The following is a 19,092-nucleotide window of genomic DNA, read 5'->3' as shown; positions in this document are numbered from 1 at the left end:
GGTCCCACCAGAGCTGTTGGAACTCCAAAGTCATCCTTAGATTTTTCTTGCTTCTGAACTTTAAGATGGGTGACAGGAGAGGGACAGACTTACATCCTGAAGCACAGCTTCACCCAACCCAGAGAAGCTGCTCAATGCATTACACTAGCTAGTCAGATTCCAGGACGACGACGACCCACCCACGCCTGGGTGTCCTACTTAAAGAGACAGTTGCAAATGCTAACATCTCAGAGATATTTAAACCAGGCGTGTGTCTCCTCCAGAACTCTGCTCCTTTTTGAAGGGTGCAGGGAGTGGTCCACAGCAGCAGTGGGCCCCTTACCAATGCAGTCGCTGTCAGTGAAGCCGAAAATGCCTTTCACTTGGTTGAAGGTAACATGCTTTTGAATCTTCACCACATTTTTGTAAAAACCTGAGCTCATCCTGCAAAGACAACGAGAATGAAATCCCAAACGGGAGGGCGGGCTTCACTGAAGGCAAAGTCACAGTTGTTAAAATTGGATGCCAATGAATAGTGGCATGGGCCAGACTTGGGGCCACATTGTGATCAACACATAAGCACCAGGAAGGTGCCAGGAAGTCATCTGTAGGCAAAGATACCTGCATTAGGCAAAGTATACACACGATTACCTGTGGAGTTGACTGGGAAAGGCAGAAACCAGTGTGAAACCAACATGAAGCAGACATACAAACAAGGCAAGAACACAAGCAGATTCAGAGACTCGCAGCTAGCATGAAAAATTTAAATTCTGCCAGGGTTAGCAGTTCAGTGGGCTGTGAGCTCAAGTCTGGGAGCTCCCGGGAGCTTCTTAGTTGAGACACGCTGTGTTGTGGGAGACCATCTGCTTGTTGTTGGATGAGCGTATGGATAGAAACCCATGGCCCAAGGAGGAAGGCCTGTCTCAGTGCAGCTGGTCCTCCTAGCCTCTGGCCACTGCTCCCCACTGCTGTTTGGGCAGAACTGACCCTACATCCACAACAACAGGGCTAGGCCACAGTGGCTGATTGAAGCAACCCAACTCTCTCTTCTGGATGGTGAGGGGTATGGGTACCAGGCCTGAATCTGTGGCAGCCATTCCACTACCGGAACTAGGCTGAAGAAGAAGCAAACACAGCGGGGTGTAGGGGTTTGGCAGAACCCAGAGTGGCTTCTTTTTTTTGTTTTGAGGGAGTCTCACTCTGTAGCCCAGGCTGGAGTGCAGTGGCATGATCTTGGCTCACTGTAACCTCCACCTCTTGGGTTCAAGCAATTCTCTTGCCTCAGCCTCCTGAGTAGCTGGGATTACAGCTGCTCGCCACCACGCCTGGCTAATTTTTGTATTTTTAGTAGAGATGGGGTTTCACCATGTTGTCCAGGCTGGTCTCAAACTCCTGACCTGAGGTGATGCGCCTGCCCCGGCCTCCCAAAGTGCTGGGATTACAGGTATGAGCCACCGTGCCCAGCCGAGTGGCTTCTTATATTGCAAGTGGCTTCTTATATTGCATCTTTGTATTACTATATTCAAAGTATATACTATTACTTTTCCTCTAGGCCCTACCATGTGTCAGACACTATGAGGGAAAAGGGGGAAGGCCGGTGTCTTTTAAGTGTTTGCACCATGTGGCAGGAGCTGTGCTAGATGCTGCATATGTGTCAATACTACTAAAATCCCCTTCAAAGTAGTAGCATTGCCTCCACCTTACAGTTAAAGACTAGGCTCAAAGAAGTTCAGGGTCATAGTCACAGGCCCAGTGAGTACAGGGGCTGGGATCCCAACACAGATTCACCTGGCCCCAAAGCCTATGCTTGTCTCACCACATCTTATCCTTTAGAAGAGTTTAGACTTTTGGGTCAGGGCGGAGAACTACTGACTGTCTTTGTGCAGGTGGGGTGGGGTGTCAGGAGTGCAGGGACACTGGCTGTTTGTACTGGGTGAAGCACAACGCTGGGAGGCCTGTAACGGTCAAGGTCAGCGCCAAGGTCTGTCCAGGTTGAGCAGAGGCAGCATGGGAGGGATGGACTGTGTCTTTCGCCTAGCAGCCAGCTGAGTTTCAGGCCCTGGGGGGCACTGGAGAGGGCGGGCGCAGTACTGTGAAGGGGCATGCCAGGAGAACCAGCATCTGTGCCACCCACTCAGCACGATGGAAACAACAGAGAGCAAGAGCACAGTCAACAGCAGCACCGCCTGGGAAGATGCGGCCTTGTCTTCCTGCCAAGCAAACCAGGAACACCGCAGGCAGGGAAGGTCCCTCCTGGGCACCGCAGCAGGCCTCACAGCCAGTAAGGACAGCAGCTGTCTGTCACCTGGGGAGATGGGCTGCAGCAAAGACTCCATGCGCCCTTGGGATTGAGGCACCTGGGACACCCTAACCCTCACAAGGAGGGAAAGTCTCCAGTACCCCCAAACTGTGGCAGGACTGTAGCTTCACGGTGTCTGACTGGTATTTCTGAGTTAGAGCACGCTGCCCTTTCTTAGAAGACTCGTCATTACTTGCTGCAAACTGCTGCCACTGTGCTGGCTACACGGTGAATGCAGGCGCTGCACCGTGAGCATGCGTGATCCTCCCCTCAAGGGACGACTGTCCCCCTGCACAGCTGGGATGGACCCATCATGCAACAGCAGCCATGCCAGTGCCGGCACATGGAGACTTCTCACTGGCTGCGGTGAACACACCAAACTGTATATCACGTGGCTGAACAACCAGTTACCCCAGGGAGGGCACCTGCTTTTCACTCTCAGACAGGGTTTAAAGTGGGAAGAGATTTTAGATTACAACATTTACTGAGCACTCCCCAGGTGCCAGGCGTGGCTTGAAGCACTTTATATGCAGTGCAGGCACTATCATCTTCTGACCATGGTCTTCTCTACCCCTGCCCTTTGTCCCTATTATCACCATAGAACTTATTATCACCTGATTGATCACCTGTTAGCTGATTCCTCCCATTAGAAGAGAGGCTCTACGCAGCTGCTGAGATAATGGTTTTGCTCCCTGCTGTACCCCCAGCATGAGTCTGGCATATAGCAGATGTCCAATAAATATTTGTAGAACAAATGAGCAGAGTGGAGAAAGCAGGCAGAGAGGAGCTCCTCCCATGCCCAGGCCACACGGTGGACGGCTCCTTCCATGCCCAGGCCACACGGTGGACGGCTCCTCCCATGCCCAGGCCACACGGTGGACGGCTTCTCCCATGCCCAGGCCACATGGTGGATGGCTTCTCCCATGCCCAGGCCACACAGTGGACGGCCGCAAGCAGAGCACTTGCAACCTCTGTTATGCTGCCCCCCACTAGCACCCAGCTCCCTTCCTCACAGGAAAATGGAAGCTCAGAGATTTAAGGACTTGCCCAAGGGAACAAGACCAGGCAGGGGCAGAGCTGGGTCTGGACCACAAGTTTTCAGACTCCCAGCTCAGTGCCTTTGCATCCCTCAGGGCCCTGGGCGGGAAGGCCTTTCTGGGGCCATGTGCAATGTGCAGGGGGAACTGCACTGGCTTCCTTCCTCATGGAGGCCTCACCACCTCCCTCCCACTCAAAGAGGGCGATGGCTGGCTTTGTTGAATTTCCAGCTCCTAAACCACAGGAAGGAGCTTTATTAAGCCAAAGATACAGATTTTGAGTTAAATTCAAGACAGAAAAGTAAAATGCTCAAATGTTTAGAAGAAACTCTTAAAGTAAAATGTCTGAATAGAGGATTTACCCTTTAAAATGTCTCTCCTCACTTTAGGTTCAATATAAAATGCCTTTCAAGAAAAGATATCATCGACCCTTTTGGTTGACATACTGACATTCATCTTTACTCCATGTTTGTAAAGAAAAAGGAAGTTCCTGACCAGGTGCAGTGACTCACGCCTGTAATCCCAGCACTTTGGGTGGTTGAGGTGGGTAGATCACTTGAGGACAGGAGTTCGAGACCAGCCTGGCCAACATGGTGAAACTCTGGTTCTACTAAAAATACAAAAATTAGCTGGGTGTGATGGTGGGCGCCTGTAATCCCAGCTACTCAGGAGGCTGAGTCACAAGAATTGCTTGAACCCAGGAGGCAGAGATTGCAGTAAGCTGAGATCATGCCACTGCTCTCCAGTTTGGGTGACAGAGCAAGACTCCATCTCAAAAAAAGAAAAAAAAAAAAAGGAAGTTCTTATTTAGCGAAGGTGGAGGTTGGTCAGGAGCTGCAACCGTAGTTGCCAAAGAGACAGCACGGTGAACGGCGGCCTCACTCCACGTTCAGAGAGTGCTGAAAGTGGGGTTGCTCAGGTGATGGTCTTTTCATGTGGACTGTTCAAAAGTTCATCTACCCCATTGCACATCTATTGGCTGAATCAGCTTCATGGACTATTATAGGCACTTGCTCCTGTCTCACCACCAGCATTTATATCCGTTGACGAAGGGGCTCAGCTTTGCTTCTGCTGTGTCTGTGGGGCCCAGGAAGGGATGGGCCACAGAGAGCACAAATTCAGGAACTATGTGTCTTACTCAGTTAGCAGGGAGAGGGCCACACTGTACCAGATGTGGCAGAGGTAAGGCCCAGCATGATGGAGGACCAGAGAGGGGCATCTAAATTTGGCTGTGGGGAGGGAAAGCTCCTAGGGAAAGGTGATGCTTGATCAGGCCTTTGGAAGAAAGTGTAGGAATTAGCTAAGCTCGGGGTGGCAGGGTCAGGAGAGTGGGTGGGAATTCTGGGCAGCACAGAGCATGTACAAAGGAGAGGGATGTGGAACTGCAAGCTGTTCCACTGAGCTAGAGGTAGCAGTGATGCTGAAAAGGAACACAGGGCCAATCACGAAAGGGCTCATGTGCTAAGCGAAAGGTGAGAATTCTCAATGTCATCTAAGGAGGAGAACTGGGAAAGACCCGCAAGTGGAAGATAAGATTAGCTCTGAGTTTTAGGGAGATCACTGGCTGGTGGGGGCAGTGGTGGTTTGGGAAGAAGACAGCAGCTACTGGGCAATGCCAGCAGCACTGCCTGACTGGAAAGGGAGAAGCAGAACCCACGGTTGTCTCTGCCGAGGTTCAATCAGTTGAATCATTGTATGGAATGGGGTGAGAATCAGGAAATAAAGTGCCATGAAAATTACACTAATACGGCTGGGCACGGTGGCTCACACCTGTAATCCCAGTACTTTGGGAGGCCGAGGCGGGGGGGATCACTTGTCAGGAGTTCGAGACCAGCCTGGCCAACACGGCAAAACCCGTGAGTGAGACTCTGTCTCAAAAAAAACAAAAAAAAAACAAAACAAAACAAAAAAAAAAAAAAGAAAGAAAGAAGGAAAGAAAATTATACTAATGATGACATCTGTGTTCTTGCTTGATCCCATTTCATGGACATGGCTGCTATGACACACAGCCACTAAACCCAGGTTCAAGGATCTGGATCCCTGTCTATTTCCCTTCCTTCAAGGATGCCACAGGGCCTCCAAGCTCACATGGCTGAACCAAGAGAAGTAATTTTAAAAGATCTAATAGGTGCTAGGCGTGGTGGCTCATGCCTGTAATCCCAGCACTTTGGGAGGCCAAGGCGGGCGGATCACGAAGTCAGGAGATCGAGACCATCCTGGCTAACACAGTGAAACCCCGTCTCTACTAAAATTACAAACAATTAGCCGGGCATGGTGGTGGGCACCTGTAGTCCCAGCTACTTGGGAGGCTGAGGCAGGAGAATGGCGTGAAACTGAGAGGCAGAGCTTGCAGTGAGCTGAGATCGTGCCACTGCACTCCAGCCTGGGTGACAGAGCAAGACTCCATCTCAAAAAAAAAAAAAAAAAAAAAAATTGGTAAAATTAGAAAGCTAACAGTTTTACTGGCTGATAGAAGGGTGAGATTTCCTATCAGGGCATACATTGCTCTCAATGGATATAAAACCACTACTCAGTTTTGTTTTTCTTTTTTTTTTCCCACTCTGTCGCCCAGGCTGGAATGCAGTGGCACAATCTCAGCTCACTGCAAACTCTGCCTCCCAGGTTCAAGCGATTCTTCCGCCTCAGCCTCCCAAGTAGCTGCAACTACAGGAGCATTCCACCACAGCCAGCTAATTTTTGTATTTTAGTAGAGATGGGGTTTCACCATGTTGGCCAGGCTGGTCTCGAACTCCTGACCTCCTGACCTTGTGATCCACCCACCTCAGCCTCACAAAGTGCTGGGATTACAGGCGTGAGCCACCGCGCCTGGCTGCCACTACTCAGTTTTAAGGTCTTATAAAAGGCAATTTTCTGGGGATGCGGCTCTAAGCAAGTCCTCCTGTGCTCACTGCTCACTTGCCCCTCTAGTGTCCCTCTTATCCTGCCTCGGCATGGTCCCTGATAGTGAGCTAACATGGGAGGGCCTGCTCAGAGCCCAACCTGAGCTGCAGAAGCATAGCAATGAACCCATTTCTCCTGAGGAATCACCTTAGGGGAGGAGTAACACGTCTTAGGGGAGTGGAGTAACATGCCTTAGGGGAGTACCATGCCCTAGGGGAGACCGCACCTTAGGGGAGTACCATGACTTAGGAGAGTATCTCACCTTAGGGGAGTACCACAATTTAGGTGCTCAAGAAATATTTGTTGAGCTAGATAGTATCCTTCTTGTGATGGTTGACCAAAGTCTTATTTTTCTAACACATTTCTTGGTAATCATTTGGGATGAAACTTGAAGGATTTTCAGAATGAAATATTTTGGCTTATTAAATGGCTGATTAAAAGAACTAGACTGAGGGAATTGTGTAACCAGAGTCTTTTCTCTGTGAGGAAAAGGTGCATTGAAAAGGAGGAAGACATAACTCTGGAAGACTGACTATCCTCGGCAAGAAACTGCAAGGCAGGACTTCCTGGCACAGCTGAGGATGAAAATCTGAGATGCCATCATGCTGTGGCTGAGCCCATATTTTAAATTTCTGTAAATGTAATTATGGAGACAATAATTGAATCTTTAAGATACTGATATCACTTAATCCTTTCTATTTATATACACAGCTTTTCACTTTCAAAATTATTGGTAAATAAAACCAATAAACCAGCTCATAGCATTTTTTTTTCCTTTTTGAGATGGAGTCTCGCTCTGTTGCCCAGGCTGGAGTGCAACGGCGCAATCTCAACTCACTGTAACCTCCACCTCCTGGGTTCAAGCGATTCTCCTGCTTCAGCCTCCTGGGTAGCTGGGCTTACAGGTGCATGCCACCACACCCGACTAATTTTTGTATTTTCAATAGAGACGGGGTTTCACCATGTTGGTCAGGCTGGTCTCAAACTCCTGACCTCGTGATCCACCCACCTCAGCCTCCCAAAGTGCTGGGATTACAGGCGTGAACCACCATGACTGGCCACTCATAGCATTTAATAAAGGAAGAAGAACATTTAGCAGGCCTTAAGACCATTTCAGCTGTTTCGAATTTAGCTGTGGTCATGACAACTTGACATCCTCCTCTACCTATTAAAAAGGCAGCCAGACGTTTTCTCCTTACCCCATGTAGTCCAGGTCAGAGAATATGAAAGTCTTGTTGATGTCAAAGCCACAGGCGATGATGTCCTTGGCATTCTCCACAGCATAGCTATAGGCCTGGTCCAGGGTCAGGTCCTTCCACAGATACTTCTCATCATCCGTCATCTGGATGACCAAGGGCACGTTAAACACGTCCTGGAGCCACCTAAAGAAACACAGGGGAAGAAAGCTGACGTCTCATCTCCCCTGTGGAGGAACGCCATCGTGCATCTGAAAACACAGTTCCTACTTACAATGTATGTTAAAACTTCCTTGCCTACAAAATCACAATTTGAATCGTGATATGAATTTGACTATGGATAATGATAAGGTCTACTACCATTTATTGACCAAGATGGCCTTGTATGCTCTGTGTTAGCTGCTCTACACACTTTGTTTTGAAGCCTTACAGTAGTTTTTTTTTTTTTTTTTTTTTGAGACGGAGTCTTGCTCTGTCGCCCAGGCTGGAGTACAGTGGCACAATCTTGGCTCACTGCAAGCTCCGCCTTCCGGGTTCATGCCATTCTCCTGCCTCAGCCTCTCCAAGTAGCTGGGACTACAGGCGCCCGCCACTACGCCCAGCTAATTTTTTTGTATTTTTAGTAGAGACGGAGTTTCACCGTGGTCTTGATCTCCTGACCTCGTGATCCGCCCGCCTCGGCCTCCCAGAGTGTTGGGATTACAAGCGTGAGCCACCGCGCGCCTTACAGTAGTTTTATGAGGTAGGTATCTTCACTCTCATCTTGCAGATGTGGAAACTTAGGTTCAGAGAAGTAGCCGGCCCATGGCCATGCGGACAGGGAGCAGGATGAGAAGAGGAGCAGGCCTGGCTGACTCCAAAGCTGCGCTCTCCCCATCACTCCATGGTCCTCTAAAGTGAGCCCAGGAACAAAGTGAATGGAAGCCAAAAAAGGACCAACTCTTGACGTCTTGGTTGCTCAGCAAATGAACCAGCATGATCTTGTCAGTTCTAAACATGGTTTATAAGCAACATTCTCAGTTCACTAAGAGCAAGAAAAGCCGTAAGATCCAATACTTACTTTGTGAAAATAAATGGAATGAGGTGACCTACATGCATTGCTTCAGAAGAGGGGCCCCGGCCCGTGTACAGATAAAATGGCTTCTTATTTTCATAGGCATCAAGAACCTGATTCATATCTCTAAAGGAAAAAGGAGAAGAGGAAGAGTGTGATTTTCTGAGAAAAATATCAAGGCAATAATGCACTTTTGGAAATGAAAAATATAGACAGAGATGAAACAACATGGATAATAACTAGAGTTTGTTACCTTTGGTGCTTATGATATAAAAATGACAGGAAACTTCTACTGAAATGGTTTCTTTCTTTTTTTTTTTGAGACGGAGTCTTGCTCTGTAGCCTAGGCTGGAGTGCAGTGGCGCGATCTCTGCTCACTGCAAGCTCTGCCTCCCGGGTTCATGCCATTCTCCTGCCTCAGCCTCCCGAGTAGCTGGGACCACAGGTGCCCGCCACCACGCCTGGCTAATTTTTTGTATTTTTAGTAGAGATGGGGTTTCACCATGTTAGCCAGGATGGTCTCGATCTCCTGACCTCGTGATCCGCCCGCCTTGGCCTCCCAAAGTGCTGGGATTACAGGCGTGAGCCACCACGCCCGGCCATACTGAAATGGGTTCTCTTGTGAGTGTTTTAAAAGACAAGATGTGTAGGTTTGGAATAATGTATTTAAAAGATGGATCCAGCTGTGAAGCTACTGGGACTCTTGGAATCCCTCCAAACATCAGTGCCAACATACTGTGAGCTTGGTACACTTCCCTGGGGATACCAGGCCAACACCATATGATCCTTACTCAGAATCACCCAGCCCTGAGGACTCTCAGACCAACACCAGGCAAACTGCATGGGAGCAGATAGTCCTGGCTTACCAGGGAAAGTAAGAATTGTCCTCTGGGAGTTCAGAGGTCAAGTCCTCACTTGGAGATCTATCTGGGCCCCTCAGCCAGCTTGGGACTAGGTATCTTCATCTGCGAGTCACCCTAGTCATCCTCCTCCCCACCAGGCTGCTTCCAATCACAGCTGCCTGTGCCCCACCTCCAGAGACTGATTCAATGGATCTGAGGCGCTCTCTGGGAATGTGTTTGTTTGTTTGTTTATTTATTTATTTTTGAGACAGAGTCTCACTCTGTCACCCAGGCTGGAGTGCAGTGGCATGATCTCTGCTCACTGCAACCTCCGCCTCCTGGGTTCAAGCGATCCTCCTGCCTCAGCCTCCTGAGTAGCTGGGCATAGTAGGCACCCGCCACTACACCCAGCTAATTTTTTGGGTTTTTAATAGAGACGGAGTTTCACCATGTTGGCCAGGCTGGTCTCGAACTCCTGACCTCAAGATTTGCCTGCCTCGGCCTCCCAAAGTGCTGGGATTACAGGTGTGAGCCACTGCGCCTGGCCGGGAATGTGTATTTTTAAAAAGCTCCATGACGAGTTCCAATGTTCAGCAGGGTGGGAAACCAACATTCCAGGATGAATGTCCTTTGTTTCTGGGTAAAGTGTCCCCAAATACAAGAGGAATAACTACCTTTTTCAGAGGTCTGGGTAGGAGAATCTAGAGAACAGTATTCTGAAAGTGACTTCTCCTTATATTCCCCAAGCCAAGGGTCAACATTGCTTATCTCTGGACAGATACAATTGTGGGTGTTCTGGTTTTTGGGCTTAGTTTTCATTTTTTTTTCCCAGGAAATGCTCACATACTGCTTTTGAAATAAGGAAAGAAAATAACCCATAATTTTGGAAGAAAAGAATCCTTCTTTGGTTCTCACAACTAACCATATGGACTTACAGAAGAGAAAAAAATGCAGCTGTGCCACGAGCTGCTTTTCTTGTGTTTATACGGAGCATCTGAGAACTCACTGTGTGCTCGGTCCTGGGGTGAGGTGCTCCTGACAAGCGTGCAGAAATTTACTGGGTTCCAATTTTGAGCTCACGTTTTATGAGGATGGGTTCCAGCAGAGACTCATTCAGCTACTAAGGGAACCCAGTCACCTGCCCACCACTTGAAGCTTGACTGTGCATGGTAGATCTCATTTAATCCCCAATTTTACAAATGACAAAATTAGACAGAGGGGCAGTCTGAAATTTGAGAATGGGCAAATGCCTCAGGTCCTATGCTTTCCTAAGCCAAGAGGCTATAGGATTACTATACTGCAGTTAATAAATAAGTCACAAAGGCAGTGAGAAGAACCACGCCATGCTAAGATAAAAAACGCTGACTACAAACCAATAAAATTAGTAAACTTTGAACCAAAGTGACTGGGTGTGTGTGTGTGTGTGTGTGTGGTGGAATAAAAGAGAAGACTCAAATGGCCAAAATCAGGAATATAAGAAGGGGTATTACTACTGACCTTATAGGAATAAAAAGGATTACTACATAAGGGAATACTATGAATAACTGTATACCAATACATTAGATAACATTGATGAAATAGACAAATTCCTAGAAACAAACTACTGAAATGAACCCAAGAAGAAATAGAAAATATACACAGATCTGGAACAAACAAAAAGACTGAATTAGTAATCAAAAAACTTCCTACAAAGAAAAGCCCAAAACCCCATTTTCACTGGTAAAGTCTATCAAATGTTCAAAAAAGAATTAATACCAATCCTTCCCAAGCTTTTCCAAAAAAAATTGAGTAAGAAATACTTCCCAACTCATTCTATGAGGCCAGTATTACCCTGATACCAAACCAAAGACATTAAAAGAAAACTGTAGACCAATATCCCTTATGAACACAGATGTAAAAATCCTCAGCAACTCACAAACCAAATCCAGCAACATATAAAAAAGATTATACACCATGATTGAAAATCAACTGATTTTCAACACCATGATTAAGTGGAATTTGTTCCAGGAATGCAAGGTTGATTAAACACACAAAAACCTATCAATGTGATACACCATACTAATAAAATAGAGGCCCAAACCCACATGATCATCTCAATAAACACAGAAAACGCATTTGATAAAATCTAACATCTTTTCATAATAAAAACACTAACATGTTGAAGGGTACATAGAAAGCCCACAGCTAACATTATACTAAATAGTGCATATTCAGTCTTTACTGAAAGCTTTTCCCCTAACATCAGGAATAAGACAAGGATGCTCACTTTCACCACTACTATTCAACATCCTATTGAAAGTTGAAATCAGAGAAATTAGGAAAGAAAAAAAATCCAAATTGGAAAGGAGGAAGTAAAACTGTCTCTAATCATAGGAGATACAATCCTATATGTAGAAAATCCTACTGAATCTGCAAAAAGAAAAAAGCATTAGAGCTAATAAACTCAGCAAAATTTCAGGATATAAGATTAATACACAAACATCAATTGTATTTTTTTTTTTTTTTTGAGACGGAGTTTTGCTCTTGTTGCCCAGGCTGGAGTGCAATGGCACGATCTTGGGTCACTGCCACCTCTGCCTCCTGGGTTCAAGTGAGTCTCCTGCCTCAGCCTCTTGGGTAGCTGGGATTACAGGCGCCCACCACCATGCCTGCCCAATTTTGTATTTTTAGTAGAGATGGGGTTTCACCATGTTGGTCAGGCTGGTCTCGAACTCCTGACCTCAAGTGATCCACCCGCCTTGGCCTCCCAAAGTGTTGGGATTACAGGCATAAGCCACTGTACCCAGCCATCAGTTGTATTTATATATAGTAGCAATGAACAATCTGAAAATGAGATTAAGAAAATGCCATTTACAATAGCATTAAAAAGATAAAATTCTAATGAATAAATCTAACCAAAGAAGTGCAAAACCTATACACTGAAAATTACAAAACATCAATGAAAGAAATCAAAGAAGTGAAAAGACATCCCATGTTCATGGATTAGATGAATTAATATTTTAAGATGGCAATATTCTACAAATGAGTCTACAGATTCGGTGCAATCCCTATCAAAATCCCAGCTGCTGCTTTTGCAGAAATGGAAAAGCCACAATTCATATGGATATGCAAGGGGCCCAGAATACCTAAACAATCTTGAAAAAGAACCATGTTTGAGTACTCACATTTTCTTTTTTTTATTTTTTTTGAGACGGAGTCTTGCTCTGTCACCCAGGCTGGAGTGCAGTGGCGCGATCTCGGCTCACTGCAAGCTCCGCCTCCTGGGTTCACGCCATTCTCCTGCCTCAGCCACCAGCCTCGGCCTCCCAAAGTGCTGGGATTACAAGCGTGAGCCACCGTGCCCGGCCAAGAATAGTCGTTTCAAAAAACAATGCTGGGACAATTGGATACCCACAAGAAAAAGAATGAAGTTGGAGCTGTACCTCACAAATACACAAAAATTAACTCAAAAAGGATCAGAAACTGAAATGTAAGAGCTAAAACCACAAAACTCTGAGAAGAAACCATAGGTGTAAATCTTCACAACCTTCGATTAGTCAGTGGTTTCTCAGATACGACACCAAAAACACAATGAAAGATAAAATAAACTGGACTTCATCAAGATTAAAAACTTTCATACTTCAAAGGACTATCAGCAGAGTGAAGAGACAACCTATATAATGGGAGCAAATATTTGCAAGTAATATTTGAATAAGAAACTAGTATCCAGAATATATAAAGAACTATTATAACTAACAATAAAAAGACAACCCAATTAAAAAGTAGGCAAAGGATCTGAATAGACATTTCTCTAAAGATATAAAAATTGTTAATAAGCACATGAAAAGATTCTCAACATCCTTGTCATTAGGGAAATACAAGTCAAAACCACAATGAGATACTACTTCACACCCATTAGGATGGCTATAAACCACAACAACATGGAAAATAACAAGAGTGGGTGAAGATGTGGAGAAATGGGAAGCTTCCTATGTTGCCGGTGGGAAAGTAAAATGATACAGTTGCTGTAGAAATATTTGTCAGTTCCTCAAAGAGTTAAACATGGAATTACTACATAAGCCATTAATTCTATTCGAGGTATATGCCCAAGAGGATTGAAAACATATATCCACCCCAAAACTTGTATACAAATGGTCAGAGCAGCATTGTTGATAACCAAAAAGTGAAAATAACTCAAACGTCCATCAACTAATGAATGAATAAACAAAATGTGAGGTATATCCATTCAATGGAATATTATTTGGCAATAAAAAGGAATCCAATATGGATACACGCTACAACATGGAGGAACCTTGAAAATGTTATGCCAAGTAAAAGAAGCCAGACACAAAAGGCCACATTTTATATAAACATGATCCCGTTTATATATATAAAGTGCCTAAATCTAGATATAGAGAAAGCAGGCTAATGGTTGCCAGTGGGGAGGGAGAAATGGGGGATGACTGTTAACCCATTTATGCCTAGTGTTCCATAATTGGAATGCTAAACTTGTGGGAGTTATTGATATCTTACTGTTCAAGGTGATCGCCAAGGTCTGATTTTTCACAAAAAATTTTTACAACTTCTGGCATAAATGGGTTAATGGGTAGAAGTTTCCTTTTGGGGTGATGAAATGTTTTGGAATTAGATGGTCATGACGGTATCACAACCTTGTGAATATACTAAAACCCACTTAATTGTATACTTAAAAAAAGTGAGTTTTATAGTATGTGAATTAAGGAAAATTTTTTATTATATTCTGCCCAGAAAGTGGGTTGAGCAAGGCCTGGAGTTCTTTGCAGGTAGAATTTGAAGTGTTTGGGCAGACCGCTGGGCTCTGTCCTGGGGGTGTTCTCCTGTAACCGTGAAGTGCCAGTAGAACAGAACAACCCTACGTCAGATCATAAATTCCATGGACACAGCTTCAAAAATGGGGCTGCCTCAGCCCAGATAACTGTAGGTTGGGAGAGGCAGAAACTCTTTTGGAACCTGCCCATATCTTGATGTTATCTGCATGGAATTTATGGCCTAAGGTACAGATAATCTGTTCCATGCATTCTCTGTTGGTTTGTCTTTTGGTATTGTTTATGGGCAAGTCAATACAATAGGAGGAAGAGGGTTTGGAATTTCAGGAAGCCTACTGTTTGTCGTGTGGGAAATGCTGAACTTGGACATATTATTCTCTTTTCTTTTCATGACATTTTATAATTTATTTACAGCATGTAATCTGGGAAGAATCTCATCTGCTATTAATATGATTCCCACCTTGTGAGGTGGGCAGTCTACAAATGAAAAAACTAAGAGCCTGAGGGTGAATGGACAAGCATGATCCCACAGTGGGTTACTGACAGGACAGAGGATGGATCTCAGTCTTCCGACAGCCGGCCATCACTTTTCCCACAGTACCAGGTGGCTTATGAAGAGGGTGTCTTAAGATTTTTTTGAACTAAAAGAAGAGGACAGGTGAGAAGGCCTGTGGTGAAGAGCCCCTGACCTGTGTGAGAAGAAGATGCCTCTGCGCAGGAAGCGGTGTGGTCTTTGGCCGGTAGCTCTCTCTATTCGGTTTATGAGCTCTTTGTCAATTTTACTGCTTCCAAACCGAACTGGAAAAAAAGAATAGATGACTTTCTTAGGTGGCAGGAGGTTTAGTGATCAGATATTACTGAAATGAAGGTGAAAAGTGAGTGATCCATGCACAATCTTAATGAACACAAACCTCTTTAGGCCTTCTGCTAAAGGTCCTTACCCCCAACATAAAGTAAAAGGTCTTTGTATTAAAACAACAGCTGAGATCAACACAACCAACAAAACAGGAAATAAATTACAACACAGAATGCTGTTTTGCCTGAGACTGGGTTCTGATGGGAAACATATTCAGAATGAGATCCAGCTAGCAACTTTTGACAACAAAATATAAACATACACATATATAAATATGTATATATATATATATATTTGCTTATTAAGGTAAAATTTATATTCACTGACAACCATGATTTCTCACATTCTTTATTTGTTGAAGTGAATTAATGTCTGTCTTCAAGTGAATTTTCCCTCATTGACAGTCTATACTGAAATCATGGAAAATGGCTTTGACTTAGATGAAAACATTTTAGTTCTGTTTCTTCTCTGATAATTAGCAATGATCTCAGAGTAAAGACTTCAATGGAATGGCAACAGTCTTTCCTGAGCAGGAAGGCCCTCAAAGAAGGGCATGACAGTAAGAACTTGCCCAATGTGAGAAGTCACCACTCTTAAGCAGACTTCCAGCATTCTAGGTCCATAGTCAGTATCACTGGAGGTGAAACCTAACTAATCTGTGATTGACTTGTAACCACTAAATGTTATAAATGGCCATTTCAATAGACCTTTCCCAAGTTCTGAAGTGCTCAAAAAAAGGGAAAAGCTTCTATTAAGCTGTCTACTATAGATCATTATTTTGAAATATATTTTATATTGTTATTTTATTTTAAAATAATCCTTTGGGAATATAATGCACAATCAAAAGATTTTAGTATCCATTTTTTCTTGGCATTGAAGCTTCACTGAATTTATGATTAATTCAAAATTTAAAAACATCAGTGGAATCAACTCAATGGGACCACTTCTAAAAGTTGCAGCTTTTTCTGAGAAGAAAGCAGAGGACGTACCAATGAGCTTATCGTAGTCTATGCCTTTTGCACTGCTTGTCTGTACCGTCCATGGGTCCACAAAATCCTCTTCAGCATCTGTGGCATCTGGGCCAAGATTACTGGTAGGTGCTGGGTTCCCTGGAGGACAGTCAGCCTTGTAATCCTCCCCCATGGCAGCTTTGTAGCTCATTTTTAACGACAGCAACATCTTTACTGCAGAATCAATTTCATCCTGAGAAAGGAAATAAAAGTGATGGCTAAAAGCTATTACTAATAGCTGATATTTGCTGAATGATGCCTATTCTATGGCAGGCACTATGTGAAATGCTTTCACACGTGTTACCTTAGTTAGTGTCACAACCCTACAAGGCAGGCATTGTTGTCACTGTCCTTTTCCAGCTCAAGAATCTGAGACTCAGAGAGGTAAAAGAGCTTACCCATAGAATCACAGCAAGTCATCGGCTCGAAAGCACTTCATTTTTATCTGTTATTCTAGTGCTACCATGAACACTTTGGGACAGTAGCAGTGACACAATATACACTGTCATTTATGACAAAGTTCATATGCTAAAGATTTCTCAAACACCACTGATGCCAGAGAACTTGTGTGACAAGCTCCTTTAATTGAGATTCCTGGAGTTCTGCGTTGGAACTAGTTTTTACATTCCACACAGGTTGAGATGAATATTTATGGAAACTTAACCAATGATGCCACTAAGGATAGTAAGAGCAACTAAAACAGATAAAAGCAAGGACAAAAAATGTAGGCTCTCAGGTTATAAATTAAGGAGGGATTCATTGGGAAATAGTTATATCACCACATTTTGGAGTCTTATCAAATTATCTTGAAAAAACAAACAAACAAACAAAATAACAAAGGTAAAACGTACCCTTGGGTAGTCTGGAAACGTATTAAAGACTCTTTTGCAGGAGTCCATAGTGGCCACCCCTGGAAGCCTGGTCTTTAGAAAAGCAGGCCTAATTAAGCTGATTAGTCATGCTATGCCCTAAAGCTCTATTCTGGTAATTGGCCTTGCTGGATTAGATCGCAAACAAAGAATATACACAGTCCAATTTGCTTACCAAGGGAAATACAAACATTTCCACTTACAGTTTATACAGAACATTCTTTCTTTTAAATCTCCTTAAATTCCTTTTACCATATACAGAATGTTCTATAAACACCAACCTCCATTCAGAGATAACTGTTCCATCAGATACAGCACTTGGGCCATAAAGGACTGCGATTCTGGAGTGATCTGTGTTTCAAACTACAAAATTATCTGAGACTCATCATTAAAATGAGCCAGATTTGTGGAATCAGTAACCCAATGGATACGATTCATAGATGAGATGTTTGCCCAGGTTAGATAGCTAAGTATGTTCCACCCATCTCATTTCTGTAGTACCTAGGCTCAGTACTTGCAAAAAATAAGTTTAGTACGTATAATCTATTCAATTATCTATGAGAAGGCTTACCTTGCTTTGAAGTACACTGCAGTCAATATCCCTTAATAACTAGCTTTGTTGACATTTCATACTCTATCTGGTCTAATTCTGCTTGTAACTAGAAGGCTCTGCGAAAGTCAAACATTTAACCAATGTCCCTGCTCAAGGACCATCTGCATTTTGGAATAGCATTGAAATAAGACAAGTAGGCTTACCTTGTCTATTTTCTTATAATCAGTCTTAATCAGTGTTTGAACCAGGACATTGAAACAGGATTCAAAAGCTGATGTTAGCTGGGTGCAGTGGCTCATGCCTGTAATCCCAGCACGTTGGGATGCCAAGGTGGGCGTATTGCCTGAGCTCATAAGTTTGAGACCAGCCTGGGCAACATGGCAAAACCCTGTCTCTACCAAAAATAGAAAAAATTAGCCAGGTATGGTGGCACACACCTGTGTTCCTAGCTCATCAGGAGGCTGAAGTGAGAGGACTGCTTGAGCCTGGGAGGCAGAGGTTGCAGTGAGTCCAGATTGCGTCACTGCACTCCAACCTGGGTGATGAAGTGAGATTCCCATCCTCCAAAAAACCCAGAACATCAGTTTTTTTTATAGACAGCGTCTCACTTCAGTCTCCTGAGTAGCTGGGACGGCAGGTGTGTGCCACCATGTCTGGCTAATTTTTAAATTTTTTGTAGAGACAGGGTCTCCCTATGTTGTCCAGGCTGGTCCCAAACTCTTGGCCTCAAGCGATCCTCCTGTCTTGGCCTCCTAAGTGCTGGGATTATAGACATGAGCCACACAGCCTGGCCAAAAGCTGATGTTCAGAAAAAAAAGCCAGACACAAGACTGTATACTACCTGACTACATACAGTTCAAACCCAGGTAGAGCTACCCCTGGTGGGAGGAGTCATGGCAGAAGCTGAGGGGTGTGAGGGTGGCTTCTAGGTGCTCTCTGCTTGCTCTTGATTTGGGTGCTGGTTACACAGGTGTGGTCATTTTGTGAAAATTCAGTGAGGTGCCTGCTTATGATCAGCATATTTTTCTATATGAATGGTATATTTTGATTTTAGAAGTTACTTAAACAAAAAGGAGAAGAAGAAAAAGGCTCTGCTCTCTTTCTTAATACCCAAGACCTAGCATTGCTTCTTCAGTCCTGTTCAAACTATTTCCCCTCACAGCCCTCAGATTCTGACTTATTCCCCCCAGGAAACTTGCCGCTTTAATGAGCTGCTGCTACTGAAGGACGTGGATCTTACTCTTTAGATACACTGGAGCAGAAAAGACCTTCGCGGTCCATGGCCTAGATAAATGGCAGGCCAAGAAAGAGCTGATGGTGCCCTCTCAGAGAACTGGCGCTCCCAATGTGGCTCAAACTATTTTGCTAGAAGTTTATTTTTCAAATTTCCAAAACATCAAGTGCTTCTACTACCAAGACATTTCAGGGTCAGATACAAATGTACTTCTGAATTTTTCTTCACTTAACTCTGGTCTCATTGTGCAACCTCTGATGTCTTCAACATGTGCCAGTCAATTGCATTAGTCAAATAATACACTTGGAAGAGTTATTATAAAATGTATTAAGTTGACTAAAATAATGAACATAACTGCAGTCACTAAGAATTACTAACTAAAAACATTTACTAAATGTTATTCAAATTTAATATTAAATGGACAAAAATACCACTGTCAACTTCCCAAAATGAAGGGCTTACATAACCCCACTGGGTC

The 19,092-nt window shown here is 44.3% G+C and overlaps 1 protein-coding gene across 3 annotated transcripts in view; it reads right to left on the bottom strand.

Moving 5' to 3' along the window:
* Window positions 1-19,092, bottom strand: part of WARS1 (tryptophanyl-tRNA synthetase 1) — a 41,455-nt gene that overhangs the window by 10,856 nt on the left and 11,507 nt on the right. For all 3 annotated transcript variants that reach the window (XM_030803844.1, XM_030803845.1, XM_030803846.1), the window contains exons 3-7: window positions 15,938-16,151; window positions 14,782-14,890; window positions 8,473-8,592; window positions 7,416-7,598; window positions 323-423 (exon numbers count right to left, since the gene is read on the bottom strand). In XM_030803844.1, coding sequence (XP_030659704.1) covers window positions 323-423; window positions 7,416-7,598; window positions 8,473-8,592; window positions 14,782-14,890; window positions 15,938-16,151 — 727 coding nt within the window. The remainder of the gene's footprint in view (window positions 1-322; window positions 424-7,415; window positions 7,599-8,472; window positions 8,593-14,781; window positions 14,891-15,937; window positions 16,152-19,092) is intronic.

The sequence above is a fragment of the Nomascus leucogenys genome, chromosome 22a (assembly GCF_006542625.1).
Source record: "Nomascus leucogenys isolate Asia chromosome 22a, Asia_NLE_v1, whole genome shotgun sequence".
Taxonomy (NCBI): Eukaryota; Metazoa; Chordata; class Mammalia; order Primates; family Hylobatidae; genus Nomascus; species Nomascus leucogenys.
Note: the sequence above shows the minus strand (reverse complement) of the source record. Positions and strands in the feature narration are given on the sequence as shown.